The sequence below is a fragment of the Equus asinus genome, chromosome X (assembly GCF_041296235.1).
Source record: "Equus asinus isolate D_3611 breed Donkey chromosome X, EquAss-T2T_v2, whole genome shotgun sequence".
NCBI classification, from domain to species: Eukaryota; Metazoa; Chordata; class Mammalia; order Perissodactyla; family Equidae; genus Equus; species Equus asinus.
In genome coordinates this window covers 136321673-136339426 of record NC_091820.1, presented here as the reverse complement: position 1 = coordinate 136339426, position 17754 = coordinate 136321673, and the positions used below count along the sequence as shown (strand labels likewise).

Genomic DNA, 17754 nt, shown 5'->3' with positions numbered 1-17754 from the left:
TAACTATCTGATTTTGTCTTTCTAATTATCTCCTTTGCTCTGGGTTTTGTAATCCCTTTCCCTTTTTTGTTTTTTCAGGTATGAGGGTCTGCCTGAGCCTTTCTTGTAGGGGAGGTCTTGTGGCAATGAATTCCCTTAACTTTTTATCATCTGGGAAAGTTTTTATTTCTCCATCATATTTGAAGGATATTTTCACTGCATAGAGTATTCTTGGCTGCAAGTTTTTGTCCTTCAGAGTTTTGAATATATCATTCCACTCTCTTCTAGCCTGTAAGGTATCTGCTGACAGCCTTATGGGAGTTCCTTTGTAGGCTATTTTCTTCTGCCTTGCTGCCCTTAGTATTTTCTCTTTGTCATTGACTTTTGCAGGCTTCACTACTATATGCCTTGGGGTTGGTCTTTTTATATTGATAATGTTTGGAGATCTATTGGCTTCTGTCACATGGAGTTCCAACTCTCTCCCCAGGTTTGGAAAGTTCTCAGCCATTATTTCTTTGAACAGGCTTTCTGCCCCCTTCTCCTTCTCTTCCCCCTCTTGGATACCTATAATCCTTATGTTGCATCTCCTAATTGAGTCAGATATTTCTCAGAGAGTTGCTTCATTTCTTTTTAGTCTTAATTCTCTCTCCTCCTCTGCCTGCAGCATTTCTATATTCCTATCCTCCAAATTGCTAATTCTGTACTTCATATTATCGACCCTACTGTTCAGAAAGTCCAGATTTTTCTTAATTCCTCCATTGTGTTCTTCATCTCCAATATTTCTGATTGGGTCTTCTTTATAGTATCATGCTCTTTTGTGACATAGCTCCTGAATTCGTTGAGTTGTCTATCTGTATTCTCTTTAAACTCATTGAGTTTTTTACTGATGGCCATTTTGAATTCATTGTCATTTAGGTTATAGATTTCATTGTCTTTGGGATTGTTTTCTGGGTACTTGTCATTTTCCTTCTGTTCTGGAGATTTAATATATTTTTTCATACTGCTTGATGGCGTGAATTTGTGCCTCCGCATAGGAATAGAGTTTAGTTACTGCTTTCACTTGCTTCTACTGGAGTTGGGGGGGGGGGGAGCAGCTGTTTAATCTGCACTGACCAGGATCACTCTCAGTGATGCTGACTGGACCTGGGCCCCTCCTCATGGTCACAGTGGTCCTGTGGTGTCTCTTTTCAGCTGTGGGGACAATCACAAGGGGGCCTCAGGTTGCTCGTGCCTACTGTCACAGACCACCTAGACACGCTCCCTCCTTAGGATCTGCAGCAGTGTTATGGGCTTTCACAGCAGCCAGGAGTAGGTTCACCTAGACTCACAGCTCTGTCACTGTCAGGACCTGCAAGATCTCACTTGTCCACTATGGGCCACAGCAGAGCTATGAGTATCTACTGCAGGCTGTGGTTAGCTCACCCAGCTGTGCTACTTCTGCCCCAGGGCCTTCCAGCCTTGTGATTGCTGGGCGGGGCCTCTCCACTAATGCTGTGCAGAGCCTTTCCCTGTGGCTGTTGTGGGACTGTGGATTTTCCCCCTGGATCATGGAGCAGGCTTGCTGGGACTCCAGGCTGCCACCACCCACTCACACAGGCTCACTGGGTGTCCCTTGCCCCCTCTGGGCCACAGCAGGATACCGTGAGTCAGAGGCAGCTGGTGGGCTGCTGCACTTCCCGGGATCCTCCTGCCCTGGGGCCTCCCAGCGTTCTGAATGCTGGGCAGGGCCTCTCTGCTAATGCCAAGTAGAGGCTTTCCCTGCCACTGGTGTGGGACCATGGATTTTCCCACTGGGCTTAGAGGCAATCGCGGGGGGCTTAGGTAGGGCTGTAGTCACCTGTTTCCACTGTCATTCCATCAGCACATGCACACACCTGCCCTTGGTGCGTGGCGATGCTGTGAGCGTGTCTGCTGGAAGAAAGTCGCTTGCAGGTACTAGGCTGTCCAGGGGTCGGGGGTCAGAGAGTTTTCACCTATTTCCACCTTCTCCTGGGGGGAAGTCCATCCACCTTCCAATGTATAGCAGCATGGGTCTCTCAGGCGTCCTGAGATGCTGTGTGGATAGCCTTTGTTGACCGATGAATGCCCAATTAGTTGTAGATTCGAAGGGGGAGAAACAAAAAAAACTGCTCACTCTGCCATGTTGCTGATGTCACTCCCATTTTAACCATTTTTAAGTGTGCAATTCAGTGGCATTAAAATACATTCACTATATTGTGCGATCATCACTGTCTTCCATCTATAGAACTTTTCCAAACTGAAACTCTGTCCCCGTTAAGCAATTTCACCCCATTCTCCCCTCCCTGCAGTCCCTAATGGCCACTGTTCTACTCTGTCTCTCTGAATTTGACTACTTCAAGTACTTCATATAAGTGGAACCATGCAGGATTTGTCCTTTTGTGTCTGGCTTTTTTCACTTAGCACAATGTCTTCGAGGTCCGTCCATGTTATCACCTGTGTCAGAATTTCCTTCCTTTCTCAGGCTGAAGAACATTCTGTTGTATGGATGGACCACATTTTGTTCATCCATTCTCCCTACTGGGTCCTTGAAGAAAACATTTCTCTTGCATTTTTACTGTATTTACAATCACTGTCTCAAAGTGTCTGGACCCTCTCATGATCCCTTATAAGCCATAAGTTAATCTCATGTAACAGGGAATTGGGTCTCAATGAGAACATAATTATGGCAAAGGTGCTTAAGTGGAAGGGCTTACCCTAGAAATGTTGCCTAAGACCCACCAGACATCCACTGGCTGCTTGGTGACCACCGAGTGCCACAGGTGGTCTGCCCAGTTGTGGGCACAGTGGGCCAACTGGTGGCCTTCCATCAGGAGCTGAAAAGTTAGGGATTTGCCCCAAGACAGCCCTGATTCCCTCTGAACAGCCTTTTCTAGATGTTTCATCTATATGGCTCTCTAACTACTTCTTTGGACCTATTTCCATATTTTTTCTGCTCTCACAGTGTGAAGAAATAGGATGTTTCAGATGTAAGGAACTGCTCTCTGGTTCTAGTGTTCTAGGATGTGAAGAGACCCACTTGCTCCCTCAGAGCCCCTGCTCCCGACACACACATGTGCATGTGCGCACCCCCCTTCCCTCCCCCCTACTCAGGAGTGCAGCGTGAACACAGGGATTTTCTCTGAGATAACTTCTGGTCTCTTGGGAGCATGGCAAAGGCAGACAGGGTTCAGGGCTCTGTGTCCTGTCATGTTATCTAGAGGTTGAGCGTCTCATCCCTGAGGTGGATGTGGAGGGGCCCCAGGACATAGAGACTTTCTGGAATGGTGAGGAATGGCATCCCCATTGGTTAGCCTAGGCAGCCATATTCTGGCCAATTGTTTCAGTTCCATTTGACTTCGTTACCATGTGTCATTTAAAGAAAGCCTTTTCCCCTCTTTGTTTATTCATCTTTAAAATTTTTTCTTTTGCATTTATGCTGCCACTTTTTTTTATAATGAAAGATTTTTAAAAATCCAGAAGTCCTAGTTGTGGCTGTTGGAAGTCTAGAATACTTACAAAAGTCCTTAAATACTTGAACATCCCCCTAGCAGTTCTAGATAGAATCTTCCCAGTGTTACGTGACTCTCCATGCCCGTGGCAAGTCACGTGTCAGGCACTCGCTGCGAGCCCAGGGTTGCGCTATTGCCAGAGAAGGGCAAATACGTGCGTTGCATCCCTCCTCCCAGGTTTGTGGCTGTGTGGGACTCGAACCTGCTGGGCGTGGACATGTGTGTGTGCATTGTTGTCGTTTGTACTTGACGATGTTGAGGATATAACACTTCTCTTGACAACGGGGCTTGTTTATGACTTCCTCACTGAGGTAAAGCCTCCTGTTCTTCAGTGGTTGCTATAGCTATAGGAGTCCTCACAGCTGTGGTGGGCGCTACAGCTCTGGGGGTCCCATAGCTATGGGGCTTGCTATTGCTACAGCGGTTACTATAGCTATGGCAGGCCATATGGTTTCAGGGGCCCCCATAGCTCCAGTGCCCAGCCCTATAGCTATGGCAGTTGCGATTGCCACGACAGCGGTCCCTCGAGCTGGGCATTCCGAATAGCTGGCTGCGTGTATAGGTTTGTACACTCAGAGCAAATTGCAGTAGGAGATAGCCGTATGGGGGAATTTCTAGTGCAGTAGTGCCTCCTCCAGTCTCAGTGCTATATGACATAATTGTGACCTTAGAAGGCAGGTGGGGATATGAAACATGGTGTCCTCGGGAACGAAGATCCTGCCAGTGACCTGTGAAATAGCCTCTTCGAGCTGGCTCTCCACTGGTGGAAAATAGGGGTGGGTAGATTTGCATGGGGCTTGCATATTTTCAGTATTTTTTAGAAATGATATGAAAAAATACTTGTTTCCCCATCTAGGGAGGCTCATCAGGAAGGCTTCGGAGTCTGTGCTTGCAATACGCTTTCAGTGCAGGAGTGCACATTTGGAAATCTGTGTGTTGATTTTTATGAAAATGGGATCATGCTACCTTTTTATTCAATTATACCCTGAATGTGTTTCTCTCTCATTAAAGAGTACCCTCAAATATCACGTCAATGACCACATAACATTCTACTCCGTGATTTATTTAGCCAGTACCTATTTTTGTACCGAGAGGTTTTTCTCTTCCAGTTTTTACTGCTAGACGCAGTGCTGTGGTGAACGTCGTCATAGCCAAGTATACAAAACCTTAATGGTTTGTCAGATAAATTCCTAGAACCTGAATTGCTGGGTCACAGGCGGTGTAAAGTTTTAAAGAGGTAACTCTTCAAGTGTCCTGCCAAATGGCGCTGCATGAAGGTCGTAGCGCCAGCTTCCATGCCCACACCCGGAAGCACACGGGCCGTGTGCACGGACCCTCGCTGCAGCTGCCTTGTATAGTTTTGTGATCTTGGCAGATTGGATCAGTGCAATACCTACCCTGTTTAAATTTACGTTTCTTTGGCTCTAAGAGGGGTGAAACACTTTTCAGCTCTGTCTTACTTGACACTCTTAATGTGCTACATGAATTGCCTCTTCGCGCCCATGGGCCACTTTTCTAGTCTGCATCTTTCCTGTTGACTTGTAAGAGCTCCTTTCATATTAGGGATTATTAAGCCCAATTTCTTCACATCCTCACCAACGCTTGTTTACCTTTTTTGGATTCTAGCCATCCTAATGCGCGTGGAGTGGGATCTCATTGTGGGTTTGGTTCGCATTTGCCTAGTGACTAATGATGTTGAGCGTCTTTTCATGTGCTTGTTGGCCATTGGTATATCTCTTTAGAGAAGTGTCTATTCATGTCCTATGTCCATTTAAAAATTGAATTATTTGCCTTTTTCTTATTGAGTGGCAGAAGTTCTTTATATTTTCTCAATACTAGTCCCTTGTCAGATACACAATTTGCAAATGTTTCCTCCCATTCTGTGGGTTGTCTTTTTACTTTTTTAATGATGTCCTTTGAAGAACAAAAGGTTTTAATTTTGATGAAGTCCACTTTATCCATTTTTTTTCTTTTGTTGCTGTGCTGTTCAGACTGAAGTTTTTATTTTGATGGGGTCTTTTCCATTCGGGGTTTCTGGCCTTAGGGTCATGCTTGGAAAGTCATGCCTCACCCCAAGACGATATAAATGTTGTTCTCTTCTAATGCTTTTATGACTTGCTCCGTTTTCTGTTATTGTGCACTTCCTTCCGTGGACAGTATTGGATTGCATAGGTTGATTTTGTGCCCAGTGGCTCATTGGCTGCCCCAGTGCTGTCTTTTGCATGGCATGCGTTTTGTAAAGGAACCGGGTTGAGCCTGTGCTCACAGGAAGTGACCAGAGCTCGGTAGCCAAAGGGGGAAGAAAGCTGTTACACTGGCTTGGCTGCTTCCACCGGCAGACCTGTGTGGCTGACTTCAGTCCAGGTTTATGCAACCAGAAGGGACAGAAGGATCTAGAATGACTGGCTTTTCAGTTTTATCTTCCAATTATTCTTTAGCCTCACGATATTTTCAGCTCACGTGCCCATCTGAGCCATGAGTTGCCCACAGAATGGGAGCACTTTTTTTTGAGGATGAACAACAATTTTTTGTCCTCTTCTTAGGATGATGCTCCCATGCGTCACCGATGGTCAAATAGCGAGGAATTCCTGGAGTATTGAGCTTCTGCATCTTTTTGACGGCCTGGGGGAGGGCAAGACTTTCTCTCTGCGGGCCTGAGAGGACAGTAGGCAGGGGGCCATCCTGTTTACACTTCACAGAACACCCTTGCAGCTCCAGGTCATACAGAATGTGGGGCTGAGGTTGCTGGGAATCCTTGTGACCAAGTATTGATGAGGAAAGAGACGGGAACGAGCTTCGTTCCACCTCGAATGAGAAAGAGTCGGTGAGGCTGCTCACGGATCTAGTTGATTCAGTTCCAGTTTAACTAGAACTCTAGTGACATGAACACGCCAGCAGAGGGCGCCTGTGAGGGGACTTGCCCCTAGCCTTGACAGTGGCCGCCTCCAACACAGTCGGACTCCAAGTGCTCCCAGGGACCCCGCTGCTGATGTGGTGGCGCCCAGGGTGCCGCCTGGCCTCCTTTCTCCAGCAGCACTGGTTGGGTTTTTAAATGTCGGTGCTCCCTGTTCTGTAGTAACCGTTCATGTCCACTCAGGGATTTTTATGAAATGCGTTTATTGCAGGGATTCAGCCCCAGGTGGGAGCATAACTAACTCATCCCCCTCCCCCACGACTCTTTTCTTAAAATAGACTATGTTTTAAAGCAGTTTTAGCTTCACAGCAAGATTGAGCAGGATGTACAGAGTCCCATTTGCCGCCTGGCCCCCACACCCACAACCTCCCCCCTTACAAACCCCCCAGCAGAAGGGCACATTTGTATCCATCTGAACCCGCGCTCCCACAGCCTCTTTGACTGTGAAGGAGCTGCCAGAGTTCATTGCCCTCAGCGTCCCCAGACGCTTTCTCCTAAGAACTCTGCGCTCTGGGAACACCGTCTCTCCTCAGCAACGGGCATTGTGCCCTGAGGAGAGGGCCACACGGAGGGAGTGCTCAAGGCTGAGTACTGTCCTGAAATGGCACCAGTTGCTTGTCAGGGAGCTGCAGTCTGGGGAAGTGTTGCATGCATGTGTGCATGTGTGTACGTGTGTCTGCTGTGAACTGCCCCCGCAGGGATAGATTGTCCGACCCCCGCCACAGTCGAGGTGAAGAGCAGTTCCATCCCCACGAGGACCCCACCTGTGTTCCTTGTCTCATCACAGCCGGCCCCTCCCTCTCCACCCTCCTTACCCCTGTCAGCCGCTCCTCTGCTCTCCATCTCTGTGACATTTCAGAGCCTTTTGAATTTCAAAAGACTGGATAAGGCCTTGTCAGCCTGCATTTGTTTATGTTCCCAGAACCACTCAAATTGTGTGCCAGGCTAGATCCAGAAGTCCTTAAGACTCTTCGTTGTCTCTTAATCCTGTAGCATGTATGTGTACCTAAGTTACATGAACAGAAACATCTGGATTAGAAGAAGAGCATGGAAAGCACTAGACACAGGAGGAAAGTGAAGGGAAATATTAACTGTAAACCTCTCTGGGTGGTGGGATTGGGAATTGTTTTTATGCTGGTCTTTCATCCTTTTTTCAACAGTTTTATGGAAGCGTGTTTGCATAAGCAGATAAAGGATAAATACTTCATACGGGAGACGGTAGATACGTGGGACACGTAGCGCTGTCATTCGGAGTCAGGCTCACCTGGCAGGGGCCTAGCTCCACCCCCTGGCGGCAAGTCCTTCTTGGCGAGCCGCTCCCACCGGCCCAGGACTGCGGGCACGTCTGTGGAGTGCTGGGCGTGAAGAGCCGGGATAAGACAAACGACCAGTGCACAGTTGCTATCACTTTGAAAATAGAAAGTTCCACCTGGCAGCCTGGGCTTTGCAGGTGACAGGCATAGGGAAGCAGGGCTTGCTACAGTCCGCTCAAAGCCCCCAGGGTATTTCCAGGCTAGGGCCTGTGGCAGAGGTGGGATCCAAAGGGTCAGTGAATCAGGAAGGGGCTGTCCCTCCTGCCCCCGAGCTGGGTGGTCATGGGGTCACAACGGACACTAAATGCTTTTGTGCTTTTTCCAGGTGATGACCCCTATGGCAGCAACGACGACCCTGCATCTGGTGGGTTTGAGTCCCGAGGTTTCTGTTGGAAACCACGAGGAGACATAGTGCTGGCCTCCCCAACCTTCCCGAGTGTTGGCAGTAGAGAACCACGAGGCCGACAGCGGAGGGCTGCAGTCATTTACAGGAATTAAAAGTGAAAACCTGGATCCCCAGCGAGGTGGCCCCATGTGAAGCTCGCTGGCCTGAGACCCTCAGTTAAAGAGGGACTGCACCATTTCCATATCCTCCCTTCAAGCTTCTCAAAGTGAAATCCTTATGGAAAAGGAGAAGCACTTGGCTCATCTGAGAGGGCACCGTGTCATTTGAACACCTTAGATCCAAGTAGCACAGCCCTCTCGCACGCACTGGGGGGTTGGGGGCATTTGACGAAGCTGGGTGCCCGAACCGGTCCTCATGGTGCTGCTGGTCTGCCTCCCCCTCTCCTCATCTCTCGCACCCTCTCTTTTGCTCAGGAATGTCAGCAGAAACAGGCACCATCGCCGGAGTGGCCAGCGCGCTGGCCATGGCCCTGATCGGCGCCGTCTCCAGCTACATCTCCTACCAGCAGAAGAAGTTCTGCTTCAGCATCCAGCGTAAGTGCATGCGCACTCAGCCACTGTGGCTGTGGCTGTGGCTGTGTCCGGAGCGGTTTCGTCCCCCCACTCCTGCACAGGACAAATGGGCAAGGGGCAGAAATGCGTGCCCACTTCCCGGGGCGAGGTGGACTGTGCCTATAAAACCAACAAGTGTGGTCGTCTTGTTCTCTCTCAGCAGCGCCCCACAGGGATCCCTGACACGGGGGGGGGGTTGCCCTGAGCCAGGATGCCATTTGTATTCAATTTACCCACAACTTACAGACTCCCAGCTATAGCCTAAAACGAAAGCAACCTATCTTTACAAATCCAGCGTGTAAGGGGGAGGGCACAAACCACACTGGATTCTTCCTCGACGTTCCTGCTCCTTTAAAGCAGTTCATGATTCCATCTCTTGTATACTTTTCTGGCTCATGGGGGTTAGAGCAGAGGCACCCAGGCAGCGACCTCTTGGGATCTGACGGGGGCGTTGCCAGATGATAAGAGCGCTGGCTTGCCCAACAGTGCTGCCTGCCGGGTCTTTGAGATCCTTGGAGCCTGCTGCCCTTGGATCCAGCAGTACTCCAGGGGCACTGTTCACATCTCGGTGTGTAACCTGCACAACTGTATGTGGTCGCCCAGCTTGAGATCGTATCGTCCTACCATGGATCCAGAAGCTTGGCTCTAGAGTGGTATGAAGAGGGAAGAGTCAGAAGGAATACAGAATGGAGGCTGGACTGTCCTTAGAGCATTTCCTTGTGTCGGCTCAAAAGCAAAGAAACTGAGTGGCTTAAAACAACAGAAATTGATCCTCTCCCAGTTCTGGGGCCCGCAGTCTAAGATCAGGAGGTCCGCAGGGTTGATTCCTTCTGGAGACTGTAGGAGAGGGTCTTTCCTTGCCTCCTCCAGCTTCCAATGACCCCAGGTGTCCCTTGGCTTGTGGCTACATCACTCCAGTCTCTGCCTGTGTCCTCACTCTGTGTCTGTGTCTCTCCTCTTCTGTTTCGTATAAGGACCCTTGTCGTTGGATTTGGGACCCACCCTAAATCCAGGATGATCTCATCTTGAGAGCCTTAATTCGATCACATCTGCAAAGACCTTTTTCCCAAATAAGGTCACATCCACAGGTTCCAGGGATGAGGACATGGACACATCTTTTAGGGGCCACCATTTACACCTGTACAGCTCATTACCCTAACAGTGAGATGCTGTCAGATCTGTGGCTGCTGCACAGCTGGCCGAGATGGCCCCTGTGCCAAGGGGCAGCTTTGAAAGAGAAACTATCAAAGCCGGGCCCCTAGTTACAGCAAGAACGCCCGCCTGACACCGCCTGTGCCTTGGGGTCGCCGCCCCGAGAGCTGCCATAGCCCCACGGGGCAGGTGCGCCAGGCCGCTCAGTGTGTAGACGAGGAAGCCGAGGCTCGGAGCGTTGCTGGGGCACTGACTCCAGGCGGGGAGCCGTGGCCCAGAAGGGGTGCTGGTCCATAGGGGGGGATTTCCAGACCCCGAGGTAGCCATCAGGTTGTATCTGTGCCTCCCTGGGGCTGCTCAGGCGAAATGAGAATACGATATTTTCACACTTGTTTCCTAAAACAAACAGGTGTGAGGTTTTGCAAATTGGATTAGCAGGCAAAGCCAAATAGAGTGTGAGGACATGAAGGCGGAGGTAGATGGAGATGAACAATTTATAGGATATTTGGGAGAGAAGAAACCAAAAAGAGGGCTGTCAATGACAGCCAACAGTGCTCTGGCAACAGGGCTGGAGGACATGCACGGGATCTCTCTCTTTCTGGGGGGCAGCTTCGAGGTGAGGGCCTGGCTCGGCCGGGCAGCGGGGAGTGGGCCTGCTGGCGGGGGAGGTCCCAGCCAGGACGGCGAGTGTGCTTGTGGGGCCGATGGTGGCTCCCAGAAGGTTCTCGGGCTCCCCCCATGCCCAGCTCAGTCTGAGGGCGGGCTCCCCTCCTTACACAGATTTCACACCACCCCCGCCGGCCCTGGGTACAGGGTCCCTCCACCCGGGGCCTTGGCCCCAGGGCCCCCTCAGACTGGGGAATCTTCCTCTGTCCCTCAATCCCTCTCTCTCCTGTGACCGTCACCCTCCCTGCCCCCCCGCCTCATTCTTTCCCCTCAGTCTGTCAAGGATGTCATTGTCATTTTTAAAGCCACACTGTCCTGAGTCCTTTACCTGGACACACTCGTATAAGCACTGTTGTCACCCCACGTTGACGCAGAAGGAACCGAGTGTGGAGAGTCCCCCGAATTTGAAAAAGGCCTCGGTTGCTTCTGTACCCAGCCCCTGTGCTACCAACCTTCTCTCTGGAATTTGTAAGCTGTCTCCACTCCTGTCCCCGTGGCCTCCCGTCACAAATTCCACCAGTGCTCCAGGAGCCTCCCATCCCCCACCTCACACCAGTGGGCTCCCTGATCTTGGGGCCACACATCTCCCCAACCGCCGCCGAGGCCTCTGCCTGTCCAGGGCCAGGTCGCCATGTCCTCCATCTGGATGATTCCATCAACCTCCTGCCCACCCAGTCTCCCCCGTACTTCTCCCTGCTCTGAGCAGCTAGAGGGACATATTTAAAATGCACAGGGGTGGGGGCTGGCCTGGTGGCACAGCGGGTAAGTGCACATGTTCCGCTTCGGCAGCCTGGGGCTCATCGGTTCGGATCCCGGGTGCGGACGTGGCACCGCTTGGCACACCATGCTGCGGTGGGCGTCCCACACATAAAGCAGAGGAAGATGGGCACGGATATTAGCTCAGGGCCAGTGTTCCTCAGCAAAAAGAGGAGGATTGACAGCAGATGTTAGCTCAGGGCTAATCTTCCTCAAAAAAATAAAACAAAATAAAATACACAGGGGCAGCTCAGCCTGCACCTCCCATGCTGCCCCTTCTCTCCGGGTCCCAGCCCAGCCCCTGAGCTTGGCGTTCCAAGCCCTTCATGGTTTGGCTTCAGCCACATCCCTTCCCCTCCCCACCGCAGCCCAGTCCCGCCCGGGTCCCCAGAAGCCTTTGTCCGCAGCCATACTCACTTCCCTGAGTGTGCCCTGTTCTCTCTAGCGTCCTCTCACCTAGCTGCTCTCATCCTTCGGGCCACGGCGCCCCACCAGCCTGTGGGGGGACTGGATGCCTGTCCGGCTGCCGCAGAGCCCCCACCCCCGCCCAGACCTGGCGTGGAGCCATGGGGTGGGATTGGGCTTCTTGGTTTCCTGTCTGCGATATGGCCCCCCAGCACCTTCCAGACTGCAGTTCCGAGGGGCACTGTGTTTGCTTCATCCGCTGCTGTGTCCCTGGCACCTCGGCCGGACCGGAATCAGGAGGAGCCCCGTGGATGTCTGTGGGGGCCTCCTATCCCTGCGCCTTCCGCCCAGAGTGGCCTCGGCCACCGCTGTGTGGAGGGCAGGTGAGGCAGAGCAGAAACCGCTCTCCAGTCTCCACCGTGGTCCTCAGGGGCTTCTGGCCTCTGCTGCCACCATAGGGGCCCAGGCTTTGAGGACCCTCTGCTTCCCCTGTGTCCGCCCTTTGTGCCAAGGCCAGCGTGGCTCGTGGAGTGCCCCGGGGGGTTGTTGCAAGGGGCTGAGTTCTTGCTCCAGGCTCCTAAGCTTTGTGTCTTGCCTTCAGATGCAGCAGAAGGTCAAGGTAACGACCGGCTTTGACTTCACTGGTTTTCCTCCTCTGCTTTGGCCTCAACCCTTCATTGCCCGCCCCTCCCTCCCCACCTGCTGCTCCATCCATCGTGCCACTCTCCGCCCCTCCCGCCCCGCCCCTTCCCCAACCCTCACCCACTTGGCTGCAACCACAACCATCTTCAGCTTTTTCTGATACGTGTGCGAGGATGCCACCTGCAAGACCCTCTGTCGCCAGGCTGTGTGCGGTAGGGGTGGGGCCCTGTCTGGGACTCAGATGCCTACTGGCGGTCATCCCCAAGGAGCAACCAGAGGGCTGCCCACGGGCAGGAGACAGTCCAACACATACCAGGTTGGCAGCTGGGTGGTGGCCGGCAGGCTCAGGGTGCCTCTCCCAGCCCCTGCCTGTCAGCTGGGAACAGCTTCCACCGACTCCACCACCTGCCCTGCCCCACATGGGGGCTGGCTACACCCGCCAGTGAGCAACACCCGCATTTCTCCTGGGCCCATCTGGTGTCCACCTTGAGCCCGGTGAGCACCAGGGCCCGCAGTGTGCTTCTCCAGGCGAGGAGCCGCAGTGCAGCCTGGGGTGGCGGAGTGACTTACACTGGTGCCTGCTCGGTCGGTCAGAACCGTGGCCCAATTTTCCCACAGGTCCTGGGCTCTGGGCTCTGATAAGCTTTGCAGTCCCCGTCTTATCCAGGGATAGAGTGGGGTTGCTAAGGGGTGGGGTCACTCCGGGTCTTGAGTGACAGCCCTTGCGTTGAGCCTGGTGCCAGTCCGTGGCCTGAGTGCTGGCATGCGGAGGATGGTTTGTAGAGTCCCCAGGTCCCTCCTGGAAATAGGTGGTGAGAAAGCCCAAATAACTAACTAGACCAGAGCAGCTGTTGCTGGGTCCTGAGCCCTCCACACTTGGGCGGGGACAGCACTTGGTCCCGCTGCCTGGAGGAGCCCGTTGGCCTTTCCACGCGGGTGTTGCTGGGAAGGCCGCACACTGGCAGGAGGCTGTGCTGGCATCTCCGCCATGAGCCCCATCCTGCCATCTGTCCCTCCCTGCCCCACATCCATCCGTCACCCACATGGTGCTTGGCTCTGCCTCTGCCTCCCTGGCCCCTGGGCTGGCCCGTGGGTGGTGCTGAGCCTTGCCATCAGGCATCCCCTCTGCTGGGCAGAGCTGCTGTCTGGCCCACAGTCTCACACATGGTGGCACATGCCCTATGGGGATGGGGTGTCAGGTGCCTTTGCCACACGTCCTCATTTCTGAGGACAATGATGAGAACTCCTGGGCAGGGCAGCACATGCCCAGCCAGCCAGTCTTCACCCAAATAAGGACATTGAGGCGGCCCCGAGGGCAGGGCTGGAGCTCGTCCCAGGAGCTGTGCCTTTTCGCTGTGACGGAGGACTCGGTCAGGAGTTCTCCATCATGACTGGGGACCCCTGGGTTCTGTGTCAGTCCCTAACTCTGCCCTTTGCCCTTTGCAGAGGGTCTCAATGCAGACTATGTGAAGGGGGAGAACCTGGAAGCAGTTGTGTGTGAGGAGCCCCAAGGTAAGGACTTCTTGGTCACTGTCCCTTGCTGAAGGTCCCCTGGGACTGGGCCCCGCCCTGCGCAGAGCGGTGCTGGGGAAGCAGAGGAGCGCAGAGGTGTGTGTTTCTAGTTTCCAGCTGGAGCGGGGAGCTGCAGGGGCCCAGGGGTCCCTGCACTTGGCCTCGACCAGCCAGACGCCAGCTTCATGACACCGGGGCCCCAGGGGCTGTCTGGGGCCGTGTCGAGCCTTCTGTGAACGGCCGTGGCTCAGCCTCTGTTCTTGCCCCACCTGGGCCCAGCCCCCGGCCCTGCTGCTCCCTGTCAGGGACACTGGACCGGATCGGCGGAACGCTGACAGGGCCGCGGGGAATCTCTGAACCTCCACCCGTGACCTTTGGATTTTGAAAATTGCCAAAGGCAAGAGGGAATTTGGTTAAAACACAGCCTCCAGTGTTGGGGTCCATGCCCCTCCCTGCCTCTGCCCTCCATGGTCATCAAGCACTTTCTGGGTACACGACTCATTGGCAGGTCAGGCTGCTGGCCTGGAGGGGCCACCCTCCCAAGGCAGACAGAGCCTGTGGCCCCAGAACACTGGAGGGGGCGGGCCCGGCCAGGGTGGGGCAGACAGGCTGACGGTCCCTGGGCTGTGCCTGGAGCTGAAGGCCTTGGCAGTGGGGCCGCCCGTGGGTGTGTGATGGGGACAAGGTGCTCCAGGCCGTTGCTTAGGCCAAGTATCTGGCAGTGCTGCCCCGAGTGAGTTAGAGAACCCCGCATTACAGCATGGGAAAGCGACTCTGTGGTGGCATTCACTGCAGTAATGGTTAAGCCTCTTAGCTGCCACTGTGTGAGGTCTGCTACGGGCCAGGGAGTGTGGTGAGCGCTTTGTTTAAAACAATCCCCCAGCAACCCCGCCAGGAGCATCCCCCTGTTGCAGAGGAGGAAATGGAGGCCCAGCTGCTTCCAGGGTCTGTCCGCTTCCGCCGCCTCTCCAGGACCCAGGCCTGCCCTGAGTGGGGACAGTGGGTGCCAGAGTGGAGGTTGTCCGGGAGGGGCTGAGCTGCCCCAGCCCCTGGACAGGACAGGCGGGGCCCCGAGGCGCTTGGGCTCCGCACCTTGCGTGCGGCTGGAACTGCAGCTTTCTCACGGCCGCTTCTCTCCCTAGTGAAGTATTCCGCGCTGCAAACGCAGTCCGCAGAGCCACCGCCGCAGCCGCCCCGGCTCTGAGGCCCTGCCCCGCTCGTGACCCAGCTCCTGCCTTCATTTGGACCCACAGCTGCTGCGCTGCTGCTTCCACCTCGCTGGCTTCTGTTCTGTCTTCCGGATGAGCTCGGGGCGTGTGTGAGTCTGGTTCCTGTGCCCGCCCCCCGCAGGCGCTCTGAAGACACAGCCGCTGGGTCACCGACTCCCCAAAGCCAGCCTGCCCCCAGGCCTTAGTGAACTGGGGAGGGGGACCGAGCTGAGGGAGGCCAAGAGGACAGTTGTGCTCAGGGGGCAAGAGCTTGGACTCGGGGCTGTGGGATCCGCTGCACATGGCACTGACACGCTGTGGCGGGTTCTTGCTAATAGGCAGCCCCTGGCTGTGACCTCAAAGGACTGTCAGTGGGGGCCCAGCTAGCACCCAGTTCTCCTGGAGCCCCTGCAAGGAGCAAACCAGTGAGCGCCAGGTAACCACACACACACACACACCACTCGGGTGGGGGGGGTTGTTTCTGTCCTTCTTTGCAGTCCCAGCTTTTGCGCTGCGGGGAGTGAGGCTTGTCATTATGTAAGTGCAGGCGCACGTGCCTGAGAGGTTAGCCTGCTGCTGGACTAGCAGGGAGCGGGGCTGGCGGGCCTCGTTGCTACCTGATGGCACGGGGGGCGGGGGGGGGACCAGGCGCCTTCTCCAGGCTGACGACAGGGTTGCCTTTTAGGAATCACTTACACATTGCAAAGGGATTGTATCCTGGGCAGGGAGGTGCTCACCCTCCCCGTTTTCGGTTCTTATTTTGGTAGCAAAAGCTACAGACATCAAGAATGAGCATCGAAGCCTGAAGCATGCTGCTTGTTTGCTTAAAAATGTATTTCAGGGGAGGGGGAGGGACGTTTGCTTGGTTTCATGAAATACAACTGACTCGGTCAGTCTGCACTGATCCTGCCTATCCTGTCCTGTCCTGATGAAGGGCACTTGGGGGCCGTGCTCACTCGGGTGAAGGCCAGAGCCCAGGGACTGGCTGTCGCCTGGCCTGACACTGTCTGGTTTGGGCTGGAGCAGAGCTGGCTTCCTGGAATGTTCCCTTTGGCCCACACGTGGTCCTGCCCCTAGGAGCTCCGCTGTCAGAGGCTGAGCTAGAGCCTAGAGCCACCGTCAACGGGTAATCAGTTTCCAGCATAGAAACGCACTTCTGGAAGGATCATGTAAGTCAGCAGGGACGTAGGGTCCCATTTACAGAACTTCACGTGCCTCTGCGCTGCATGGATGGCACCACGTTCCAGCTGTGCGTTAGCTCCTTCACGTCCGCAGAGCTGGGATGAGGCAACCCTGACTTCTTAAGGAAATGAGTGAAATCTGAACAGACCCCACAGGTCGTGTAATGCATGCCTCGTGTTCGTTTTAAAATACTCGTTGTGGGACGGTGATCCATCGTAGAGCCTCTCTCAAGGCTGCCCTCTAGATCCATCCCCACTGCGTGCCCGTGGGCCCTGAAATGCCCCTTCTCCTGCTCAGCGGTTCGTCCAGGACAGGATTGTGCGCCTGCCAGGGGCAGCGGAGCACTGGGGAAGGGAATGAATGAGCAGGAGAGGCGCCGCATGCAAGGTTTGCTGCTCCCAGCGCTGCCCCACCCTCGTTGTGGGCCAGGTGGTTGTCAGCTTTGCCAGGCTTGTCCCTCCAGAGGACGGCAAGGGCTGAGAGCTGCACCCCTTGGCCGGTGCTGGGCTGGAGGCAGCTGGGGAAACTTTTTGCACCCATGGCCTGTTGCCACCTAGGTCTCGTGACCTCAGGGTTCAGGGAGGGCCAGTGTCCTAAGTATGGAGAGTTGGGCAGGGACCAGGGCAGTGCTCAGCAGCTCGTCGTGTTAGGGGGGTGGCTCGCCAAGGTGCCCAAGGCATTTTAAAGGAAGAAACAGGAGGCAGCACTTGTGTGTGCTAAAATACTTCTCTCCCTGCCACTGGGAAGGTTGGCCATTTACAGAGAAATCAGAGTCATGGTGGTGACTAGGATGCAGAGTGATGTGGCCCATGTGTCCCTTGGCATGGCCAGGTGTGGTGCGGGCCCTAGAGCTGTCGGGCTTCTGCCCCGGGAGGCTGGGCCCCTGCCCCTCAGCTCTGCAGTGAGGCCCGTGTGGTGGTGGAGCCCAAGGCCCCTGCCGCCGTGCAGGCGAGTCGGCTGCCTGGCGCCCTGCCTGTGGGTCTGGGGGGACCTGGTTTGCGTGTCCTCCTGCCTGTGGTCGGAGGGGCCTGGTTTGCTGGTCCTTGGCCAGCCTGGCAGCCAGGCCTGCTCCCAGGGACTGGCCACCCCAGGTGGGGCACTCAGCCCCCGGGGGAGTTCTTGGAGGAGGCTGGGGGGGGAGGGGACTGACACCTGCAGAAGCCTGGGGGCTCTGGTAACTGTGGGTCTCTCTGAGCGTTGTGTTTGGCCAGCTGGGCCTGTCCCACGGGGTGTGATGCCAGTGACCTAGAAGGGCCCATTGACACTCTCCTGTGTCTATCAGCTTCACTGGGGGGCAGGGGGGCGGGTGTCTACAAGATCCACTCAGCACAGGCAGGGAGGAGGCGTGGGGCAGGGCACCCTCCTGGTGTGGGACCCACAGAGCAGTGCCAAGCCCGCTGCCTTGGCCACTTCAGTTGGGGGTCAGTGCCAGCCCTCTGAGGAAGGAGAAATGGAGACCCACCTCAGAGTCCCTGGACTTTTGACGCGCTTCTGTGTAAGTGTGAATTGTGAACTGTCGTGTGTGTATTAAACAAAATGGAACCTGACTGGTCATTGCA

The 17754-nt window shown here is 54.6% G+C and overlaps 1 protein-coding gene across 2 annotated transcripts in view; it reads left to right on the top strand.

Annotated features, from left to right (window-relative positions):
- The window catches only part of CD99L2 (CD99 molecule like 2), a 114883-nt gene extending 97129 nt beyond the window's left edge, over window positions 1-17754 (top strand). Inside the window, exons 6-10 of one of the 2 annotated variants that reach the window (XM_044763905.2) lie at window positions 8041-8079; window positions 8535-8654; window positions 12253-12270; window positions 13740-13805; window positions 14948-17754. In XM_044763905.2, the coding sequence (XP_044619840.1) occupies window positions 8041-8079; window positions 8535-8654; window positions 12253-12270; window positions 13740-13805; window positions 14948-15009 (305 nt within the window). In that variant the 3' untranslated portion in view covers window positions 15010-17754. The remainder of the gene's footprint in view (window positions 1-8040; window positions 8080-8534; window positions 8655-12252; window positions 12271-13739; window positions 13806-14947) is intronic. The other variant, XM_044763906.2, reaches the window with a different exon arrangement.